Source organism: Sitophilus oryzae, unplaced genomic scaffold (genome assembly GCF_002938485.1).
Source record: "Sitophilus oryzae breed Bouriz unplaced genomic scaffold, Soryzae_2.0 scaffold_111_pilon_pilon, whole genome shotgun sequence".
NCBI lineage: Eukaryota > Metazoa > Arthropoda > Insecta > Coleoptera > Curculionidae > Sitophilus > Sitophilus oryzae.
Genome location: NW_022145749.1, coordinates 9,009,035 through 9,029,376, shown reverse-complemented (window position 1 = coordinate 9,029,376; position 20,342 = coordinate 9,009,035). Strand labels below are relative to the sequence as shown.

At 32.1% G+C, this 20,342-nt stretch overlaps 2 protein-coding genes across 2 annotated transcripts in view; one reads left to right on the top strand and one right to left on the bottom strand.

Moving 5' to 3' along the window:
* The first annotated feature begins 32 nt into the window (after positions 1-32).
* LOC115885429 (6-phosphogluconate dehydrogenase, decarboxylating) lies at positions 33-16,433 on the top strand. The gene is made up of 10 exons (XM_030904348.1): positions 33-197; positions 652-791; positions 845-981; positions 1,041-1,146; positions 1,205-1,368; positions 1,432-1,612; positions 3,801-3,943; positions 5,265-5,391; positions 7,994-8,230; positions 16,123-16,433. The coding sequence occupies exons 1-10, from the start codon at positions 175-177 to the stop codon at positions 16,323-16,325; spliced, it is 1,461 nt and encodes a 486-aa protein (XP_030760208.1). The 5' UTR covers positions 33-174; the 3' UTR covers positions 16,326-16,433.
* A 1,206-nt stretch (positions 16,434-17,639) lies between these two features.
* LOC115885386 (cytoplasmic aconitate hydratase-like) overlaps positions 17,640-20,342 on the bottom strand; it is a 54,055-nt gene continuing 51,352 nt past the window's right edge. The window contains exon 18 of the mRNA XM_030904285.1: positions 17,640-18,232. Within this exon, the coding sequence (XP_030760145.1) occupies positions 18,113-18,232 (120 nt within the window). The 3' untranslated portion in view covers positions 17,640-18,112. The remainder of the gene's footprint in view (positions 18,233-20,342) is intronic.

The window sequence follows — 20,342 nt, the reverse complement described above, 5'->3', positions numbered from 1 at the left end:
TTCAATGTGACTTTCCAGTATCGATAAAAATCACTTTAGAGGGGAACAGCAAGTACCGCTGGTAGTACCAAAATTCACGTTTCGAGTTTAGTTTTTAATTTTCGCTCCGCTGTGAGCACGCGTTTTAAAAAACATCTTTTTTCTAACCTAAAAACAGTTAATCAACAGGTAGCTATGTCGTGCAGTTTACCTTCAAAGTAAGTAAAAATATTTACATTATTGTATTTCTCTTCAAAACTGTATTTTTGTTATTTTAAGTATTATGAAACTTTAATTAGCATGTAACATTAAAAATGCTTCATCATCTTCCTATGACGCGGGTAGATTAATTAAAATATCTTGATTATTGTGTCTATGATTATAAACCTCTCTGAAATGAAATTCCTTGTAAAAATACCTCTTAAAAAAACATATCAATATAAAAAAAGATATTTTTGAATGTATTTTTTTTAATAGGGCACAATGTTGCGTGTATTTTTAACAGGGTACCTACATTAGAGAGTAAATTGTTCTTGTCCTTGCTGTATCTGGGGCAATTATACTGGTCTATAAGTTTATTTGAGGTCAAGATTTATCTCGAAATGTTTAATAATATTGTAATTAAAATTCTAACATAGAATACAAAAGTAATATTTAATAATATGTTTTCAGGCAAGGAGACATTGGTCTCATAGGCTTGGCCGTTATGGGCCAAAACTTAATTTTGAACATGGCAGATCATGGCTTCACCGTTGTTGCATTTAATAGAACAGTTGAAAAGGTACATCAATTCTTAGCCAATGAAGCCAAAGGTGTGTTTTAGTTATTATGTATGGTACAACATCATTAAGTTTTTTCTCTTTAGGAAAAAGTATTATTGGGGCTCTATCAATAGCAGACTTGGCCTGTAAATTGAAGAAACCTAGAAGAGTTGTATTATTAGTTAAGGCAGGATCAGCTGTAGACAGTTTTATTGATCAACTTTTACCACACTTAGAAAAAGTAACAAAAATAATATAATAATATGCCGGTATCCCAATAATAAATATATGTTTTCATAGGGTGATATCATCATTGATGGTGGAAACTCAGAGTATCAAGATTCTGAAAGGAGATGTAAAGCTTTACAGGAAAAAGGCATCAGATTTGTTGGATCTGGTGTATCTGGTAAGAACAGATTATAATTATTGTTTTTTTTAATCAGAATTACTTCATACTCTCTTAGGAGGTGAAGAGGGTGCCAGGTATGGCCCTAGTTTGATGCCAGGTGGTAACAAGGAAGCTTGGCCTTTTATTAAAGATATATTCCAAGGTATATCTGCTAAAGCTGATGGGCAACCATGTTGTGAATGGGTTGGTAGTGATGGTGCTGGACACTTTGTAAAAATGGTAAAGAGAAACAAATTTTGTCCTGAATCTTTAAAATCAAATAATTTAAATTATTTTGAATAGGTACACAATGGAATTGAATATGGTGACATGCAACTTATTGGAGAGGTTTATCATTTAATGCTAGCATTAGGTGTATCTCAGGATGAGATGGCGAATACTTTTGAAGAATGGAACAAAGGGGAACTAGATAGTTTCTTAATTGAGATAACCAAAGATATTTTGAGGTACAAGGATTCTGATGGTGAGTATTTAATAAAAATAATTCAAATTCATCTAAAAATGGAATATAATTTTTAAATAGCTACAATAGTACAATTAAAAATACTAAAATTATTTTACAACTGTATCTATTTTCATAATAGAATCTGTTTTGAGTTATTCAATATATCAATTATTATCACTATGATTGAGGAAAAAGTATATTAAGGAATAATCTTATTAATTTACAAGTGTAGGAGTTATTATTGTAATTGATAAAACCATTATCATTTATTTTAATCATACATTTCAAAGTATTTGAGCTTTAATATATGGGCTGGAAATGAGTAACTGCAAAAAAATTCAGGAAATGACTGTTATTTTTAAAATACTTAATGTGTTTTTTCATATATTTTTTTCCCTGTAAAGATCTTGTGAAGGTAACCAAATACCTGTATAGTGTGAACCAAAGTCACAATTTTATCTACTTTGTCATACTAAAAAGTTAGAAAAAGTGTAAGTGTCATTAATAAGATCATGTTTATATGTAGAAAAATTATTTATGTGTACTGTGTACAGACCTTTCAGCTACTTCACTGATCACTCTCAGCTTATTCATCCATTTCCAATCATGGTGTAGCCTCCCTCACATATTTAGATACTCTCTTTGTAGTTGGGACCATTATTGTCTATTATTGGCTATGCGGGTCCAAGTTATCTCTGCTAATTCCCTAATATCATGGTACCATCTTAGGTTTGGTCTTCTTCTAGGTCTCCTAATTCGTGGGTACCATGCTGTAATTTTTGAGGTCCATCAGTGGTCTGTCCTTCTTGTCCTGCCCATTGCCACTTGAGGAATTTGATTCTGTGAATGACATCTATTATCTGGGTATTTTGTCATATCCATTCTATTCTTTTACGGTCTTTCTTGGTTATTCCCAGCATAGTTTGTTCCATTGAGCGTTGTGCGACCTGCAGTTTCCTTCTAATGTGGGTTTTAAATGTCCAGATTTCGCATGCCTACGTCATGACTTAGATTTCTAGAATTCTTAGCGTACTAATTATTCTTTTTATTCTTAGCATACTAATTATTGAAAAATATAAACCTATTGTATGAGTCACGAAATCTTAACGGACTTTTTAGTTTCTATTATACAAGATGATTTTGAAAATTTTGAGCATTTTTTGTATTTCAGTTGTCTGACAACTTATCAAAAAGGTAAAAACGATTTCCTATAGAACTTTTTACGGGGAATCCAGTAGCCGTAGTCTGTGCCATAGTTATTTTGTTTTTAATATTTTTGATAGATGTATAGGTCATGTTTGTTTGTGGTTTTTAAAGGAAACACCTTGTAAATTTGTCAAAAAATTAATTTACAGAAACGTCTTTTTACAGAAAGCATCATGCACACCGCAATGTTTCATATCTTTACTATCAAGGGAGATAACCCTCAGTTGCCACCAAAATAGGACACTACATTGAATTGCTAAAAAACGCTTGCGCAAAAAGTATGTCAATATTTTCATCTAAAAGTGACCTAGTCATATAACATTACATTCTCTTGCTTAATGACCGTTATTACAGTTGGGGGTTGGAACCTTTTGTGTTACAACAGCAAAATAAAACACTAAATCACCACAATACACCAAAACACTTTTACTTTTACACTGGACGCGCGTTTTGCTAACCATGTTAGCACATTCAGAGATGATTAAAACTAGGTCTCTGCTAATGATGCTAACATGGTTATCGAAACGCGCGGCCAGTGTAAAAGTAAAAGTGTATTGTGGTGATTTAGTGTTTTATTTTGCTTTTGTTAGTGAACGTGTTTGTGCAAACTAAAATTGAGATGCATATTGTGATTTTGTTTAATTTTCCAAACTTTGTGAAGACAAAGACATTATTTTTAAAAATGATATTTAAATAAAAATTCACTTCCTGATTTTTTTAGTTACAACCTATATATTAAATAAGGTGTGTTCTCAGAAGAATCCCTGCCTAGTCAGCACGTTTTTTATTGGTTAAAATGCGTAGAAACCTGATTGTTAGTCTGGTTTCTACACATTTCAACCAATAAGAAACGCGCTGACTAGTCAGGGATTCTTCTGAGAACAGACCTATAATCTATTGATCAATATGTAATAATAATATATTTATAAGTATTTTTTTACAAATTTTTTGTTTTTATATATTTTTTTTATCTCAATAATGACCAACAATTTATTATTAGGCCAGTACCTTCTTCCAAAAATTAGAGATACTGCTGGACAAAAGGGTACAGGAAAATGGACAGCTATTGCCGCCCTCAACTATGGCGTTCCAGTCACCCTAATTGGTGAGGCTGTGTTCAGTAGGTGTTTGTCAGCTTTGAAGGTGAGACGTGTTTTATTATTTCAATTATTTCAAAATTAACATATACAGTGTGTCCACGGATTGACTCCCAAAGAGGGAAAACTTTTTTATTCCATAAAAACTCCTGCTTGAGCTTAAACGACCAACAGACATATTATTTTTACAAATGTGTTATACCGAGTGTTAGGTTAGGTTAGGTTAGGTTGCTGGGGTTTGGGATCATATTTGATCCCTCACTCGGAGGCCTTGGGCCCATTGCGATACCCCTGTATTGTTTTACCAAACCTTCCTCTCATTCTTTCTTTGCGTTAAAGCACTTCCAGCTCTTTGCAAAGTTCCCGATGTCGCTGATGTTGGCTTATCTCACTACCTAAATGTACAGGGATTGGTAAAAGATTCCTCCCCATATAAAATACACTTTACTCTAAATGAACTTAATTTTTTTTGAATAACTACTTTTAAATCCTTGTTTATTACCTTTACGCAATTTCATTACTTCCCTTTTTAAATTAACCAATGTAGGCTATAAAATAAAACTCGTACACAATGAATTATTAAACTTTTTTTTAGAAAACGAATGAAAAATAAAAAATATTGTTGCAAACAAATAATAGATAATAAAGGCAGGTTGTAGCAGGTGTTATTAAAAAAAATTAAGTTAATTTAGAGTAAAATGTATTTTATATGGGGAGGAATCTTTTACCAATCCCTGTACATTTAGGTAGTGAGATAAAATTTGGTAACGTGGGTGTAGTTTTTCAATCCCTAGAACTTTTATTAATAACTTTTCATCGTATTTTTACATATACAAGTACTTTGTTCTTAGCGTTTTCCATATTTTTTAAACTTTTTAACACTCGGTAAATACATTTGTAAAAATAATATGCCCGTTGGTCGTTTAAGCTGAAGCAGGAGTTTTTATGAAGAATAACTTTTTTTCATAATTAAACGAATAAAAAAGTTTTCCCTCTTTGGGAGTCAATCTGTGGACACACTGTATATTTACAAAATCTTCATATTAATGATGCCAATTAAGTTCAGTATGGTCATAATGCTTTATCTAAATATTTTAGATGTAAAGTTAGTTACTGTAAAAAAGTAATTAAAAAAGCATTCAATTATAACTTTATTAAAAATTAACAAGTATTATTTTTCCGAGATTTAGTCGAAATTGACAAATATATAATATAAACTCATTGATCGTGACCTAATCCATAATCAGTTCAAGTTCACTCACTGACCGACAGATAAACTAGAATCAGTGCAAACTGATATCCAAATATAATTTATGTAACATGTTGTTAATCAGTTGTAATGTTTTTTAAATTATATTAAATTACAGGCTGAAAGGCAGAAGGCTAGCTCTGTTTTGCCAGGCCCTAATGGTAAATTCAGTGGAGATAAAAGAAAATTTTTACAAGACCTAAGTCAGGCGTTGTATGCCAGCAAAATTGTCTCTTATGCACAAGGTAATGATTTAATAATCAAAATTTAAATAAAAGTTTATTTTATTTAAATTTAGATTAATACTAATACAATTTTAGTAAATTTTATTAGTATTTTTATGTTATTTGTTTCATTTCATCATGATAATTTCGTAATTCTAAGCAATAACGAAACCTATAAGACTATAAGCTAATAACATAAAACACTTTTATTCTAGTTTGTTATACCGATTGCGTCCCAAAAGTGGCCCAATCAAACCTGTAACTTTTTTATTTTCGGAGATAAAAAACGAGAATTGGGTTGTTACTATGACATAAATTAGGATTGATTGATGTATTCAATTGTTTTTGATCACTTCCTGTTTCACCGGAAATGACTACAAGTTTTGATTTTTAAATGCCACTCTCGGTATTTTTTTACTTTATTCAATAGAAAATGACACTCTGAATAGAATGACATATCATATGTCAAGTTTTGACATTTTACCATATAGATTTTTAGAAATTGTAACATGCGGTTCATAACAATTTGATTCGAAATACCGAGTGTGTGGTACCAAATTATTCGTAAAATATTACTTTTTCCAAATATGCTAATGAGCCACCAATTGTTCCATTTAAAAAAAATGAGATATGATTAAAAATACGATTTGGGCATATTTTAACTGGCCAGGACAAGACACGAAAAACATTAGACTGTCTTTTTCAAAGTCTTCTTGATTAAAAATTAGTGTTTTTAACACGGTCATGGCACTCTAGATTGAAGTTTAAAATACGATTTTCTTTTAAGCGAAAACGTCAAAAGTTGCCATTTTCTAATGAATAAAGTAAAAATATACCGAGGGTGTCATTTAAAAATCAAGAGTTGTCATTATTTCTGATGAAACAGGAAGTGACCAAAAACAACTGAATACTTCAATCAATCCTAATTTATGTCATATACTAACATACCAAATTTCGTCCTTTTACGTAAAAAGATAAAAAAAAAATTATAGGGGTGAGCCACTTTTGAGACGCACACGGTATAGGCTTTTGCATCTAATATATATAGCCCTTATATTAAGGAACTTAGGGATTATGTTTTACGCGCAGATCTAAATTGTGTACTAGGACGTATTTCAGGAAAATATGTTCACTTGTACAGGTTGTTCCAAACAATTGTGAGACCTACTCAAAATTTTCTGGTTGGGGTTATTTTTTTAAAATTGAGCGCCCTGCATTTTATTGCTTTTTGGATTCTTTCCTGATCACATATTAGTAGTCAGATCAGCAAGCCTGTTCACTTGACGTAACCCTAGGTTATGACAGTGACGGTTGTGTCTATCATTTAAATGTATAGGCTTGGTGCATTCTCCGCCGGTGCTGCCACCGCCCGGGAATATCGTAAATAACGAACACATACAAATACACGGGTTTAAATGGCGAGTAAATGAAAAAAAAATAGTATATAATTATTCTCAAAGTTTTAGAAAGTATAATTTGTGGAAATTCTAAACAAAAAAATAAAAAAGGTGAATATTTTGATATCTTCAGAAGGTCTAACGTGCATTATAATTTATTATTCCAGTTAAAAAAAATTAGATGAGTTCAACTACGGTACCGAACATAGTTTTATCACCGGTTTTGCTAGTAAGGCATAATAATTGGAGCTATTTCGCCTACAACGAAATTTTTTAAAGGTACATAATTATAATTGTAGAAGATGTTCATAAAACATTTAATCACTAGTTGATTAAAAAAGTATACCATTAATATTGCAACTTATATTTCATCCTCTCATAGTATATGTGTCTATTTAATTTTTTGATTATGTAACGAGCACTTTGTTTACTCACTTGTTTCGTCGAACTGCTTGAATCCATTTTTGCTATTGATCAAATCGGTGTAAGAAATTATGAAGCTATAAAATGTTGTTTCGGTAGAGTTGAATATTCGGAAAAGTTGAGTTATTGAATGTTATTGCACCCAACAATGCCTTAATTACGCTCTCCTTTACGCGTTAACAATTTTTTGGTCAATTTTATTAACATTTAAAATTGTTACAACACAACAAGAAGCCTAGTTTGAATTCTTTTTCACTTATTTTTTACTACCCGAAACAGCGTTACATTACACAAACCTCGTACCTGTGTGTTTTATAGTCTCAATAACTGCACTAGCAAAAAAATAAAATACTTAAATATTATGACAAAGCCCCGATTTCAATTTTATTTTAAAGCGATCGACACGACGCGCGACGGCGGCGTGAACTATATTTTGATCATTTCTGATTTCTGACGTAGGGTGCGCTGCGGTCGGAATTTGTTGAAATCAACTGAAATGCACCAAACCTATAGGCAAATTGTTTTTGAATGTTGTTCACAGACTGTCATTATTTATATATTTGTTTTCATAGTTCCTGACAAATAAAGAAACAGAAAAAAACAGAATATAGGTCTACAAAAAGCTCAGTGCACTATTGCAAAATCCTTTATAAACTCTTTCATTATTAAACTTTAACGACATTAATTTCATTTTTGCCATTTTTTTAAGTTAGTTTGTGATTAATACTGTGTTTGTTAATAATTATTGTTTCAATTCGATAATGACATGATAGGGATATAAATGAATGTATGTTTTTTCTTAGGTTTTATGCTGCTACGTGAGGCAGCTCAAGTACACAACTGGGATTTGGATTATGGTTCCATAGCCCTTATGTGGAGAGGCGGCTGCATCATCCGTTCAGTTTTCTTGGGCCAGATCAAAAAAGCGTTCGACGCAGACAAAAACCTGCGATCGCTTCTGCTAGCGCCGTTCTTCATAGATGCCATTAACAAGGCACAATCTGGTTGGAGGAATGTTGTTTCTACCGCCGTGACATTAGGTAATTATACAGAGCGTTTCATAAAACATTTGCCATCTTTCATGGGGAGATTTCTCTCGTAAAAATAAGATTTATTTTTCATATTAACATAGGTCCGATTCTGCTTTGTTTCGTAGCTACAGGTGGTTAGTTCTCCATCCTTTTCTAATTTATTATACTTTTCTTCCAAGTGCTTTTAGCCGATTTGAATGAAATTTTGAGGGTAAAAGTATTTTTTTTATGAGTGCGACATATTTTAATAAAAAGTGTCGAGATATTCACCAGGGACGTGCGTATGGGTTAGTGGAATATTTTTCTAAAAAATATATCTCAATCTCATTGAGAAGATCGAAATGGACAAAATATCAAGATACAACTTTTAATCGGCATTAAATGGCCTAAACACTTTTGCTAATAAGAGGGAAAGAAGTCAGAGGCGCACGTTTTTTTAGAAAAATATCCCAGTGCCTTAATTACTGCCATATGCACGTCCCTGGTGAATCTGGGAACACTTTTTTTAGGATTAAAATATAATATATAAATATATAATATAGCACTCATAAGACTAAGTTCCTGTAGCTACGAAACAAAGCAGAATCGGACCCATATTATGAAAAATACATTTATCATTTCTAAGTCAACCTGACGCCGTTTTTTTCCATCATAGATCATACCTGTTTACAGAACAAAAAGTCTTATAAGCAACATATTGAGTAGAAATATGGTAAAATTTATATGAGTAGTTCAAATGTACCATTGTTACAAGTAACAGGTGCATTATTTAAGTTTGTTTTGTCACTTTTATTGCAATAGTAACTTTCATGGGATGGATACTTATGTCTATTAACCGGTCGAAAATTGTTAATATAAGCAACAATATTCTGGACAGAAATAAATCTACGGTAATATAAAGTAAAGTAAAATACGTAAATAAAGTGACTAACATACTTTTTATTCGGAAAGACACGAGTAGTTCAAACGTACCAATTTTATACTTACTATAAAGTAACGAAATATAAACTTAATCGAGTATTTCTATACTAATTAATGATCAGAAAGTTTCATTATCAAATTGGTTTTGATAAGCCTGCTTGATAATAAAACTTTTTGGCCTTACTATACCGGGTGCGTCTCAAAAGTGGCTCACCCCTATAACTTTTTTATTTCTTGAGATAAAAAAAACGAGATTTGGTATGTTAGTATATGACATAAATTAGGATTGATTGACATATTCATTTGTTTTCTTAACTGCCTGTTTCGCCGAAAATTACTACAACTTTTGATTTTTAAATAGCACCCTCGGTATTTTTTTAATTTATTCGATAGAAAATAACATTCTGAATAGAATGACATATCATATGTCAACTTTTGACATTTTTGTTTAAAACAAAATTGAATTTTAAATTTCAATCTAGAGTGCCATGGCTGTGTTAAAAACACTAATTTTTAATCAAGGAGCCTTGGAAAAAAATTTGATCGTCTAATATTATTCGTGTCTTGTCCTGGCTGGTTAAAAGATGCCCAAATCGTATTGTTAATCTCATCTCAATTTTTTCAAATGGAACGAAAGTGGCTCATTAGCATATTTGGAAAAAGCATTTTTTTACGAATAATTTGATACCACACACTTGGTATTTCGAGTCAAATTATCGTTATGAACCGCATGTTATAATTTCAAATAAACCATATGCGAAAATGTCAAAGTTGACATATGATATGTCATTCTACTCAGAGTATCATTTACTATCGAATAAAGCAACAAAAAACCGAGGGTACCATTTAAAAATCAAAAGTTGTAGTCATTTCCGGCGAAACAGGAAGTGACAGAAAACAATTGAATACGTCAGTCAATCGTAATTTATGTCATATATTAACATACCAAATCTCATTTTTTTATCTGAAAAAATAAAAAAGTTATAGGGGGTGAGTCACTTTTGAGACGCACCCGGTATAGAAATATAAACTTAATCGATTATGTTGTATTATTATGTTGACGAAATAAAATACTAGTTTGCCGCAATACACCAAAACATTACTTTTACCTCTGGCAGTGTTGACATTTGAACATTGAAGCACCCCCAAATCTCATTGTTACTATATTGTATTTTCTCTGCTGTGGATTTTTTTGACAGGATAGACTAGTTCTAGTATTCTCGTGCTAGAACTAGTCTCTAACTCTAGTCATATGACTTCGACAGACGAAAAAAAATGGGTCACTTTAATAAGTTATTAAGACAGTCTAGGTTAGGTAATCACTGTTATTTAGTCTTTTTTCAATTATATTGTTACGGATTCCATGGGTCCACTACTTTAAACTCATGATAAAATACTTAACGAATTTATTTTTCTCACTATATACACAATTTACGCACAACTATAACAATACAACTGACTATTAAAACTATTTTCACAAATTAGTCCACAATTTTTCTATTACGGAGCAGTATCCAATAACTGAGAGTCCGATCAAGCGCGGGAAGCGCCTTATATTGTAGCGGCTGCTTCTAGACATTTCTGTAATTTTCTGTACCATTCTGCCCCCTACCAGTAAATTCTGCTGCCTGGTTCGAAGTTACAGAACTCGCTTTTCTTCTACTTGGCTCGTTCCCCGACAAATGTCGCCATACATCTTGACAATATTTCCAAAAGATCCTGTTTTCTGTTTTTCTGTAGATGGGGTCTATCGAAAAAAATGTATTCTTTCACTAGACAGCCTGTAAGATACCGTGCTGGCAACTGTTACTTTTGGGTTGGCATTTACATGTGTGGAAGTAAATTGCATAGGGATCTTATTAAGTCGGAGTGAGAGATATGCGACGGTGTGCTGATGCGGCGTTGCCGGTACGTTTTTCCCTATCAAGTAAAGTAAAATCACGATCGCAAACCGCTAATTTTTAAATGACTTTTTTTCGAAAAGATAACTAGATAAAATCATTAGATATGTTTCTGAGCATCTCAAAATGGAATTACATGAATATCGTTAGTGTCCATTTTTTATAACGATAAAACATCAGTAATCGCGATAATTTAAAATCTCAACTTTTTAACACAAAACACGCCATTACTTAAGAACCACTTTAGACATTGAAGTTTTTTTTATTTTGAAGATCGGATCTTTTACAATATGTTTAAATAAGAAAAATTCGATTTTTTTCATTCAAAAAGTTAAACAACCCATCCATTTGCTTTTAGTGCATAGCAATTTTCAGCAATCGTGTAACTTTTTTATTTATAAAGATTTTCACATACTGTCTGCGAAGAAAATATAGCAGAAATGTTAAGAAAGTTTTTGAAAAAAACTACAATCAAATCAGTCATTTTTAATAGATTTCGAGATATCGATTTTTGAATTCAGAGTTCTAATAGCGCGACCACTGTCGAACACCAACTCAGTTCCACTCATTTTTACCAAAAATGCAAGAATTTCTAACTTGAACTTAAAAATGTTCAAGCTGTAGGGAAATTTACAACGACTCGTTAATAAATAAACAAAGTATCCCGAGACGTAATTAAATCGTGAAGCTGAACGCATGATGTACACATTACTGACAGAGCTACTGCTTGGGTCGTCCGATCGACTGCGACAAAATCTGTTATATCCCCTTCCACGTCTCTTAGCAATGTGCACAGTTTCTCGGTTTATTTCATTCTTGTGTTTACTGTTCTCTCTTTGTTTAGTACATTATAAATGCATTGTACTCTTCTTACATACGGAAGTATCGACCCAAGACTAACCTTTCCCAGCCCTTAGTATACATAGTTTCAAAAGTTCACTATAGGCTAGATAGTTTATAAATAGAATAGGTATAATGTGTACAACGACTGTTCAACTGATACTTTGTTCAACTGTTACTTTTACCAAAGAATATTATAGTTTTAAGAACTCTCGTGTGGAAGCTTTAGTGATTTGTCACACCGTGGCGCTTTTGAACATAATCGAAGCCTGAAAATGCTAATATTTTAAATTTTGAGGACTACGCGCGGCGATATTTCGTACGGTGTTGCCAAAACATATTTTATTTCTCGATATTTAAAGAAATATGTATTGATTATATTATATATTTCGTATTCGTTAGTACATGAGGCATCCTAAGACTATAAAAACGTAACTATGAAAATAAAATTTTAGATTTTTAATTTTTTTGTACCTTCTAATAAAAATTATTTCTATTCCAATAAAAAATTAACTAGTATGATTATGTGTTATCTGTGCTAGTATTAGGAAACTGGAGTAAATACGGAGAATATTAATTCGTTCTCTAAGATGAGTACTACTAAGTATTTTTTTAAAATTCGACCCATAAGGGGGTGTAATTAGATAAAGGGGTGTAATTATACAAAAAAAATCTGTACCTACTAGGAGCACTAGGAGTATGAACTTTTGCACAGATGTGGCACATTTGAACATTGATAAGCGATTTTTGGAAATGTATAGCCTAAGGGTAGTGAAACTGGGGGTGAAATTTTGTACAAAAAATGTTAGTTCTAGGAGTATGAAATTTTGTACAGAGTTTCCTTAAGTGACGAAAGTGAGTACCTAGAAGCTAATTTTTGACATTCATCCCCTAGAAATAAGGGATGAAAATTTGTACAAAAGTTTGTTACAATCGGTTTTAGAAGTATGAAATTCTGCACACACGTTCCTTATGTAACGTAATTTAGCACTTTTTGGAAATTCGCCCTCTAAGGGTGTGAAATGAGGGGTGAACGTTCTGAAACAATTCTGTTGAAGGAATATGAAAATCTGCACAGAGGTGCCTTATGTAGCGTAATTGAATAATTAGAGTGATTTTTGGAATTCATTCCTTAAAAAGGAATGAACTAGGGGTAAAACTAGGGGTGAAAATTTGTATAATTTTTTATGTAAAATCCGTTCTAGGACTAGGAGTATGAAATTCTGTTCAGAGGTCCCTTAAATGATGAAAGTGAGTACCTAGAAGCGAATTTTAGGCATGCATCCCCTAAAAATAAGGGATGAAAATTTGTACAAAAATTTGTTAAAATCGGTTTTAGAAGTATGAATTTTGCAGACGTTCCTTTTGTAACGTAATTTAGCACTAAGAAGCAATTTTTGGAAATTCGCCCTCTAAGGGTGTGAAATGAAGGGTGAACGTTCTGAAACAATTCTGTTGAAGGAATATGAAAATTTGCACAGAGGTTTCTTATGTAGCGTAATTGAATAATTAGGGTGATTTTTGGAATTCATTCCTTAAGGGGGTAAAACTAGGGGTGAAAATTTGTATAATTATTTATGTAAAATCCGTTCTAGGACTAGGAGTATGAAATTATGTTCAGAGGTCCCTTAAATGATGAAAGTGAGTACCTATAAGCGAATTTTAGGCATGCATCCCCTAAACAATAAGGGATGAAAATTTGTACAAAAATTTGTTAAAATCGGTTTTAGAAGTATGAATTTTGCAGACGTTCCTTATGTAACGTAATTTAGCACTAAGAAGCAATTTTTGGAAATTCGCCCTCTAAGGGTGTGAAATGAGAGGTTGAACGTTCTGGAACAATAAATTCTGTTCAAGGAATATGAGAATTTGCACAGAGGTTTATTATGTAGCGTAATTGAATAATTAGAGCGATTTTTGGAATTCATTCCTTAAGGGGATAAAACTAAGGGTAAACATTTGTATAATTTTTATGTAAAATCCGTTCTAGGACTAGGAATATGCAATTTTGTACAGAGGTCCCTTAAGTGATGAAAGTGAGTACCCAGAAGAAGATTTTGGACATGCACCCCCTAAAAAATAAGCACTCCCTATAAACAATTAAAATTAAAAAAAATTGTCTAAAAAATAAAAAAAAAGTTGGGGTGGACCACTCTTATCACTTAGGGGTATAAAAAATAGATAACCTGGGAATAGGTTGTGACCAAACCAAACCAAACCAGACCTACTGAATATACATATAAAATTTTATCAAAATCGGTTAAGCCGTTTCGGAGATGGTAACAAAAAACTTAAAAAAACAACCTCTATTAAAAAATAGGGGATGATGGTAGAACGGTGAAAATTTAGAGTTGTTTGTATTTTTTAATGCCAAATAAAAAAAAATAAAATATTTTTTTTTCAAACAATAAAAAAATGGGGGTGAGCTACCCTTATCAATTAAGGGTATAAAAAATAGATAACAAACTATTTTCAGACCTACTCAATATACATAATAAAACGTCATCAAAATCGGCTAAGCCGTTTCGGAGATGGTAACAAGAAAACAACCCCTATTAGAAAATACGGGATTATGGTAGAACGGTGAAAATTTAGAGTTGTTTGTATTTTTTAAGGCCAAATAAAAAAATATTTTTTTCCAAAAATAAAAAAATGAGGGTGGGCTACCCTCTCGGCTACCCTTATCACTTAAGGGTATAAGAATATATAACAACCTATTCTTAGACGTACTGAATATACATATAAAATTTTATCAAAATCGGTTAAGCCGTTTCGGAGATGGTAACAAAAAACTTTAAAAAACAACCCCTATTAAAAAATAGGGGATGATCGTAGAACGGTGAAAATTTAGGGTTGTTTGTATTTTTTAATGCCAAATAAAAATTAATTAAAATATTTTTTTTTCAAAAATAAAAAAAAATGGGGGTGGGCTACCCTTATCACTTAAGGGTATAAAAATAGATAACAACGTATTCTCAGACCTACTGAATATACATATAAAATTTCATCAAAATCGATCAAGCCGTTTCGGAGATGGTAACAAAAAATTTAAAAAAAACATCCCCTATTAAAAAATAGGGGATGATGGTAGAACGGTGAAAATTTAGGGTTGTTTGTATTTTTTAATGCCAAATCAAAAAAAATTAAATTTTTTTTTTCAAAAAATAAAAAAAATGGGGTTGGGCTACCCTTATCACTTAAGGGTATAAAAATAGATAACAACGTATTCTTAGACCTACTGAATATACATATAAAATTTCATCAAAATCGATCAAGCCGTTTCGGAGATGGTAACAAAAAATTTAAAAAAAACATCCCCTATTAAAAAATAGGGGATGATGGTAGAACGGTGAAAATTTAGGGTTGTTTGTATTTTTTAATGCCAAATAAAAAAAATTAAAATATTTTTTTTTTCAAAAAATAAAAAAAATGGGGGTGGGCTACCCTTATCACTTAAGGGTATAAAAAATATATAACAACCTATTTTCAGACCTACTCAATATACATATAAAATTTCATCAAAATCGGCTAAGCCGTTTCGGAGATGGCAACAAAAAAAATAAAAACAACCCCTATTAAAAATAGGGGATGATAGCAGAACGGTGAAAATTTAGGGTTGTTTGTATTTCTTAATGCCAAATAAAAAATAAAAAGAGATTTTTTCTTTTCAAAAACTAAAAAAAAATGAGGGTGGGCTACCCTCTCAGCTACCCTTATCAGTTAAGGGTATAAAAATAGATAACAACATATTCTTAGACGTACTGAATATACATATAAAATTTTATCAAAATCGGTTAAGCCGTTTCGGAGGAGTACGGTAACCAAAACCACCCAAAACTGTAACACGAGAATTATATAGATAATATTATATGAAAACTGCGGAGTGCGGAGAGCGGAGAGCGGAAAGACTGATTATAGCAATAGATGAAATTTAAAACTATAATTTAAAACTATTCAAGAAAGTACATACAAAACAAGGCAACGCCGCGCGTCTGTTCGTTCAATTCCGAGCAAAATAGCGAGGCCCCACGAAGTTGGGGCCTCGCTCGCCAAAGCGAGGCCCCATCGACAGGTCAGATTTTGATGCGAGACGAGACTTCTAGGGTATTAAGATATTCTTTGCTTTTACCCTCAACGTTACGTCATCGTTATTTATTTAATATAAGATTTAGGTTGTCATAATATTTAGAAAATTTCAATAATAAACAAGTTTTTTTACAAAACTGTTTTCTCTTTCAGGTATTCCAACTCCAGCTCTATCCACCGCCTTAGCCTTCTACGACGGATACAGATCAGAACGTCTGCCCGCTAACCTACTCCAAGCACAGAGAGACTACTTTGGAGCACACACTTACGAACTATTGGGACAAGAGGGCAAATTCGTACACACCAACTGGACCGGACACGGCGGAAACGTTTCGGCATCTACTTACGACGCGTAGAGACACGCGCACAAGTTCTTGTTTCGTTATGTTTCTAATGTTTATATTTATATGTTGAATGAGGTGGGTATATGTTGACAGCTAAATGAAATATATTTTTAAGACGAACACAGTTGGATTTTATTTGATAATAGACATTAAGAGAAAATATTGCTAAAGTCTATTAAATGATAACAAAAAAGTAGTAATAATAAGAGACATATGAAAAGGCCAAACAAGGCGCATCAATGCCATTCATAAGTCTAGAACCCTTCTGCGGCGCTGCAAAAGCAGTCCCAAGAATGGCACAAAACAGTGGATGGCCACCATATCTCCAGAACAGTGGCTGTTGTATAATTTACCATGGCAGAGACAGGCGAAAAAGTTTATAATAAAATATTCGCTAAAATTCATTCCTAATAGGCACTGTAAGCTTAATAGACATCTAAAGTTTAAGGGATTGACAGATGAAGCCATGTTCAGATTTTACCAATCTGAAGAAGAAACGACAGAACACATTTTATGTCAGTGTGATAACCTGGTAAATGTGTGGTTCCTTGTAATAGGCAATGATAAACCACTGACAAAGAGCTATATGCAGGGTTCAGTCTCCAAATTGCTAGACTTTTTGAAAATGATAGAACTGGAGAATGTAACCTAAAGATCTGAAGAGAACCGCAATAGATTTGAAAAAGGCGTAAAAAAAGCTCAAAAAATCTGTCAAATGAGAGGATACCTGACAGTGACAGTTGTAGTTTGTCATTTAATTCACAAGTAAATTGTAGGTTCCGTCATAATTTTGATATCGTCTGTGGAAATCATCCCTGAGTCATTGGGCAGACTTCACTAATGCTTTTTCATCTAAAATACATTTAAGTAATTAATTTATACGAATATACAGAGTGACCTAACGTTCCGAAAAATAAACTATATCAAGTGTGTGTGGTTTGAAGTTTTCTCTCCAACTTTTTTATTTTTAAATATGCGGACAATGGTAGCACACACCACTTTAAAAATAGTTTTATCAATATACAGGGCGATTCAACCTTTTCACCGACTCCGGAGTATGTACTTGGAGTAAAATTTTGTGTCTAGCCCCTTCCTTATCCCTTTCCACGTCTCTTAGCAATGTGCACAGTTACTTGGTTTATTTCATACGTTTGGCAACGTTTTACTGCTCTCTTTGTTCAGTACTTTATCAATGCATTGTACTTTTCTTACAAACGTATTATTTCAAAGATAAACCTTGCCGACCCTAGTACAATAGATTTCTAAGTAAAACGAAAAACAGGTGTACTAATTCGGAAAATGTATAGTATAAAATAAAACAACTCATTGAACTTACACCACATTTAATCTTGATATAACAACAACTAGAAATATTAACCAAATAAAACATGGTTTAACATAAAAAATCTGATACAAATATTAGGTCTCCTTCGAAAATAATTTTATAAATATTAGTAAACACCAAAAGGACAAAATTAAGTACCAACTACCATAAAACTTTTGTACATTTGACTAGATTTTACTCAACTGATAAAAAATATATTGCTTTAAAATCTAAAAAGAAGACCCTCTATTTAGTAATTTTAAAATATAACATGTGTAAACAAAACAATTTCAGTCCCTTAACCAGATATTACAAACAGATAACATGAGTATGAATAAAAAGATGTTAAAATATGAAGTGTAAAAAACTATACGAAAGCATTGCTTTAAACGTGCAAAATTATTAAAATAAACTTACTATAGTTTAAAATCTGGTTTTGTGTCTTTATTAAAATTCATATTTTCTATGTGTTTTTCTAACTAAGTAACTTACGCACCATGTAGTTCAATATACCACCGTTTCTATAAAACAGCAAATCTACTTCAGTGTCGAATCGTAAGATGACGTCAAATGTTTTACCAGAATCTGTGGACACCTAATATAGGCAAAGAGAAAACGTGCAATTATTAGGGCTATATACATTAAAAACGATTTCTTCAATATTATGGGAATACGGCCGATAAACCCCATTTAAAAAATATATTTACAAATGTATAGAGATTACAGACTTAAGCTTGATTCAGAACCTCACAAGTAGTGTATATCGTACATAAATTAGTGAGTTCAATTATAGTTTATGCTTAAGAGTTTACGATCATTCACAATGTCTAAAAAATACAATTAAAAATAATAGAATATCCTAGCAATAGCTTGCGGTAGTCAATTGTGTCCATAGGGAAACCTAAAATTTCTCTTGAGGGATGAGAGTCAAAGGCCAAAATGATATTACTCGCAAATTTTAAAGTATAAGATAGTGATGGGATCACTCGAGTGAAAAATACTCGGTCATCCGAGTATTCATATCCTCGGTATGTCTCGAGTATTATTGTCGATCCTCGAGGATTACTCAAGGATTACTCGTTAACTAACACCGGGTGTGGTGTACCGTCCTCGCTGCTCGCGACGATACAGGCGATTTACGATTTAAGCTTGATTTTCATGCATCCGTTGTCCGACGATACGATATTAATTTTATTGATTGAATTTAAAGACTTCGGTTGGTTAGAAACGGTTAACCAATCGAAGCCTTTAAATACAACCAATGAAATTAATATCGTATCAACGTATCGTCGGACAGCGGATGCATGAAAATCAAGCTTTATGCTGAACCTTTTTTTGTCGATCTCCGAGCATTACTCGGCATGCAACTAACATCGGGTATGGCGTACCGTCCTCGCTGCTCGCGACGGTACAGGCGATTTACGATTTATGCTGAAACCTTAATATAGAGGACAGAGGATAACCGTTTAATCACTTGCTCGCATATCGCTCGCCATAATAGTCGGTTTTCAGAGTAGTAACCTGCATTTTTGAACAGAAATACATTACTTATTTTTGTTTTGTTTAGATGTTTAGATGGGATATATTAATTACAATATTTATTTAAATTATAAAGATTTTTTCTCCATACTTTATATTTTAAGATTTATAGTTTTTTAACCATTGATATAATAATAAAATGTTGTTTTTTCTGTGTAATAATTCAGAATTGAAACATTTGAAAATTCATAATACGTCAGTTTTCGACTTTCAAAATTCCATTTGACAAAACCACAGTTGTTTATTTGGGTTAAGGCTTTGGAGAGTTTGCTTTATTTGCATATTTAATTTTCAATTTACGTGTTTTCTTGTAAAAAACCTTTGCTTGTAGTTGAGCGTTGGGAGACTATATTCTTATGAAACTATAATCGAAATTTAGTGTGATGGAACGTAGATATAAAGTGAACGATTTGCGGAATTTGCCAACAAGAACAATAACAACATTACTGTATTATATATTATATATCATTTTTTTTCAAACAGTTTTTAAAGCGACAGCTGACTCGTTGTAAGCCTTAAGCTCGGCCTTAAGTAAAATTTTATTAGTTAATATTTTTCTATTATGAAGGTTCACACGAGAAAGAGGTTGAAAATCCGAAACAATCAAGATTAACAATTTTTTTTCGATTATTAGTTACGCTGTGCCCAAACAATACAGTTGGTAAATTCAATTTTAAAACTGGATATTATGTCGCACAAAAAATTTAAAATATGCACAATAACACAATACTACTACAATTTATTAGGTACTACAGTTTATTTTCGATGAAAGTATGCTATTGAAAAGTAAAACAAAATATATTTTTTATCTCAATGACCGACCGTCGACAAATAAACAATAAATAACGAGCCATTTTTAAAAAGCCGCACGTATTTCCTAGAATTACTTGGTTTCATTTGGCCTGAAAGTGTGCTGAAAGTTGCCAGATTAGCCTCAAAGTCGGAGTTAAAGAAACAAAATCAGCACAATTTAAAACAAAACCTATGAAAATTTTATTTCCCACATGAAATTATACACGAACATATTAAAAATTATTAAAAAAGTCTTTAAAATAATTAGTATTTATTTTTATTACAATATTATTTAAGTCATTCAAGTACATGGCAACGGTGTGTTAAAAACAGCAATCGAAATCACTCACACCCAGCGGCGAGTATTATTCAGG

What these genes read in the sequence shown, in the direction of transcription:
- LOC115885429 (XM_030904348.1), top strand. Translation starts at nt 175, where the DNA reads ATGTCGTGCAGTTTACCTTCAAA. An exon ending in CTTAGCCAATGAAGCCAAAG is followed by an intron (nt 792 to 844) that starts GTGTGTTTTAGT and finishes TTTTCTCTTTAG; the next exon opens with GAAAAAGTATTATTGGGGCT. An exon ending in TGTTGGATCTGGTGTATCTG is followed by an intron (nt 1,147 to 1,204) that starts GTAAGAACAGAT and finishes ATACTCTCTTAG; the next exon opens with GAGGTGAAGAGGGTGCCAGG.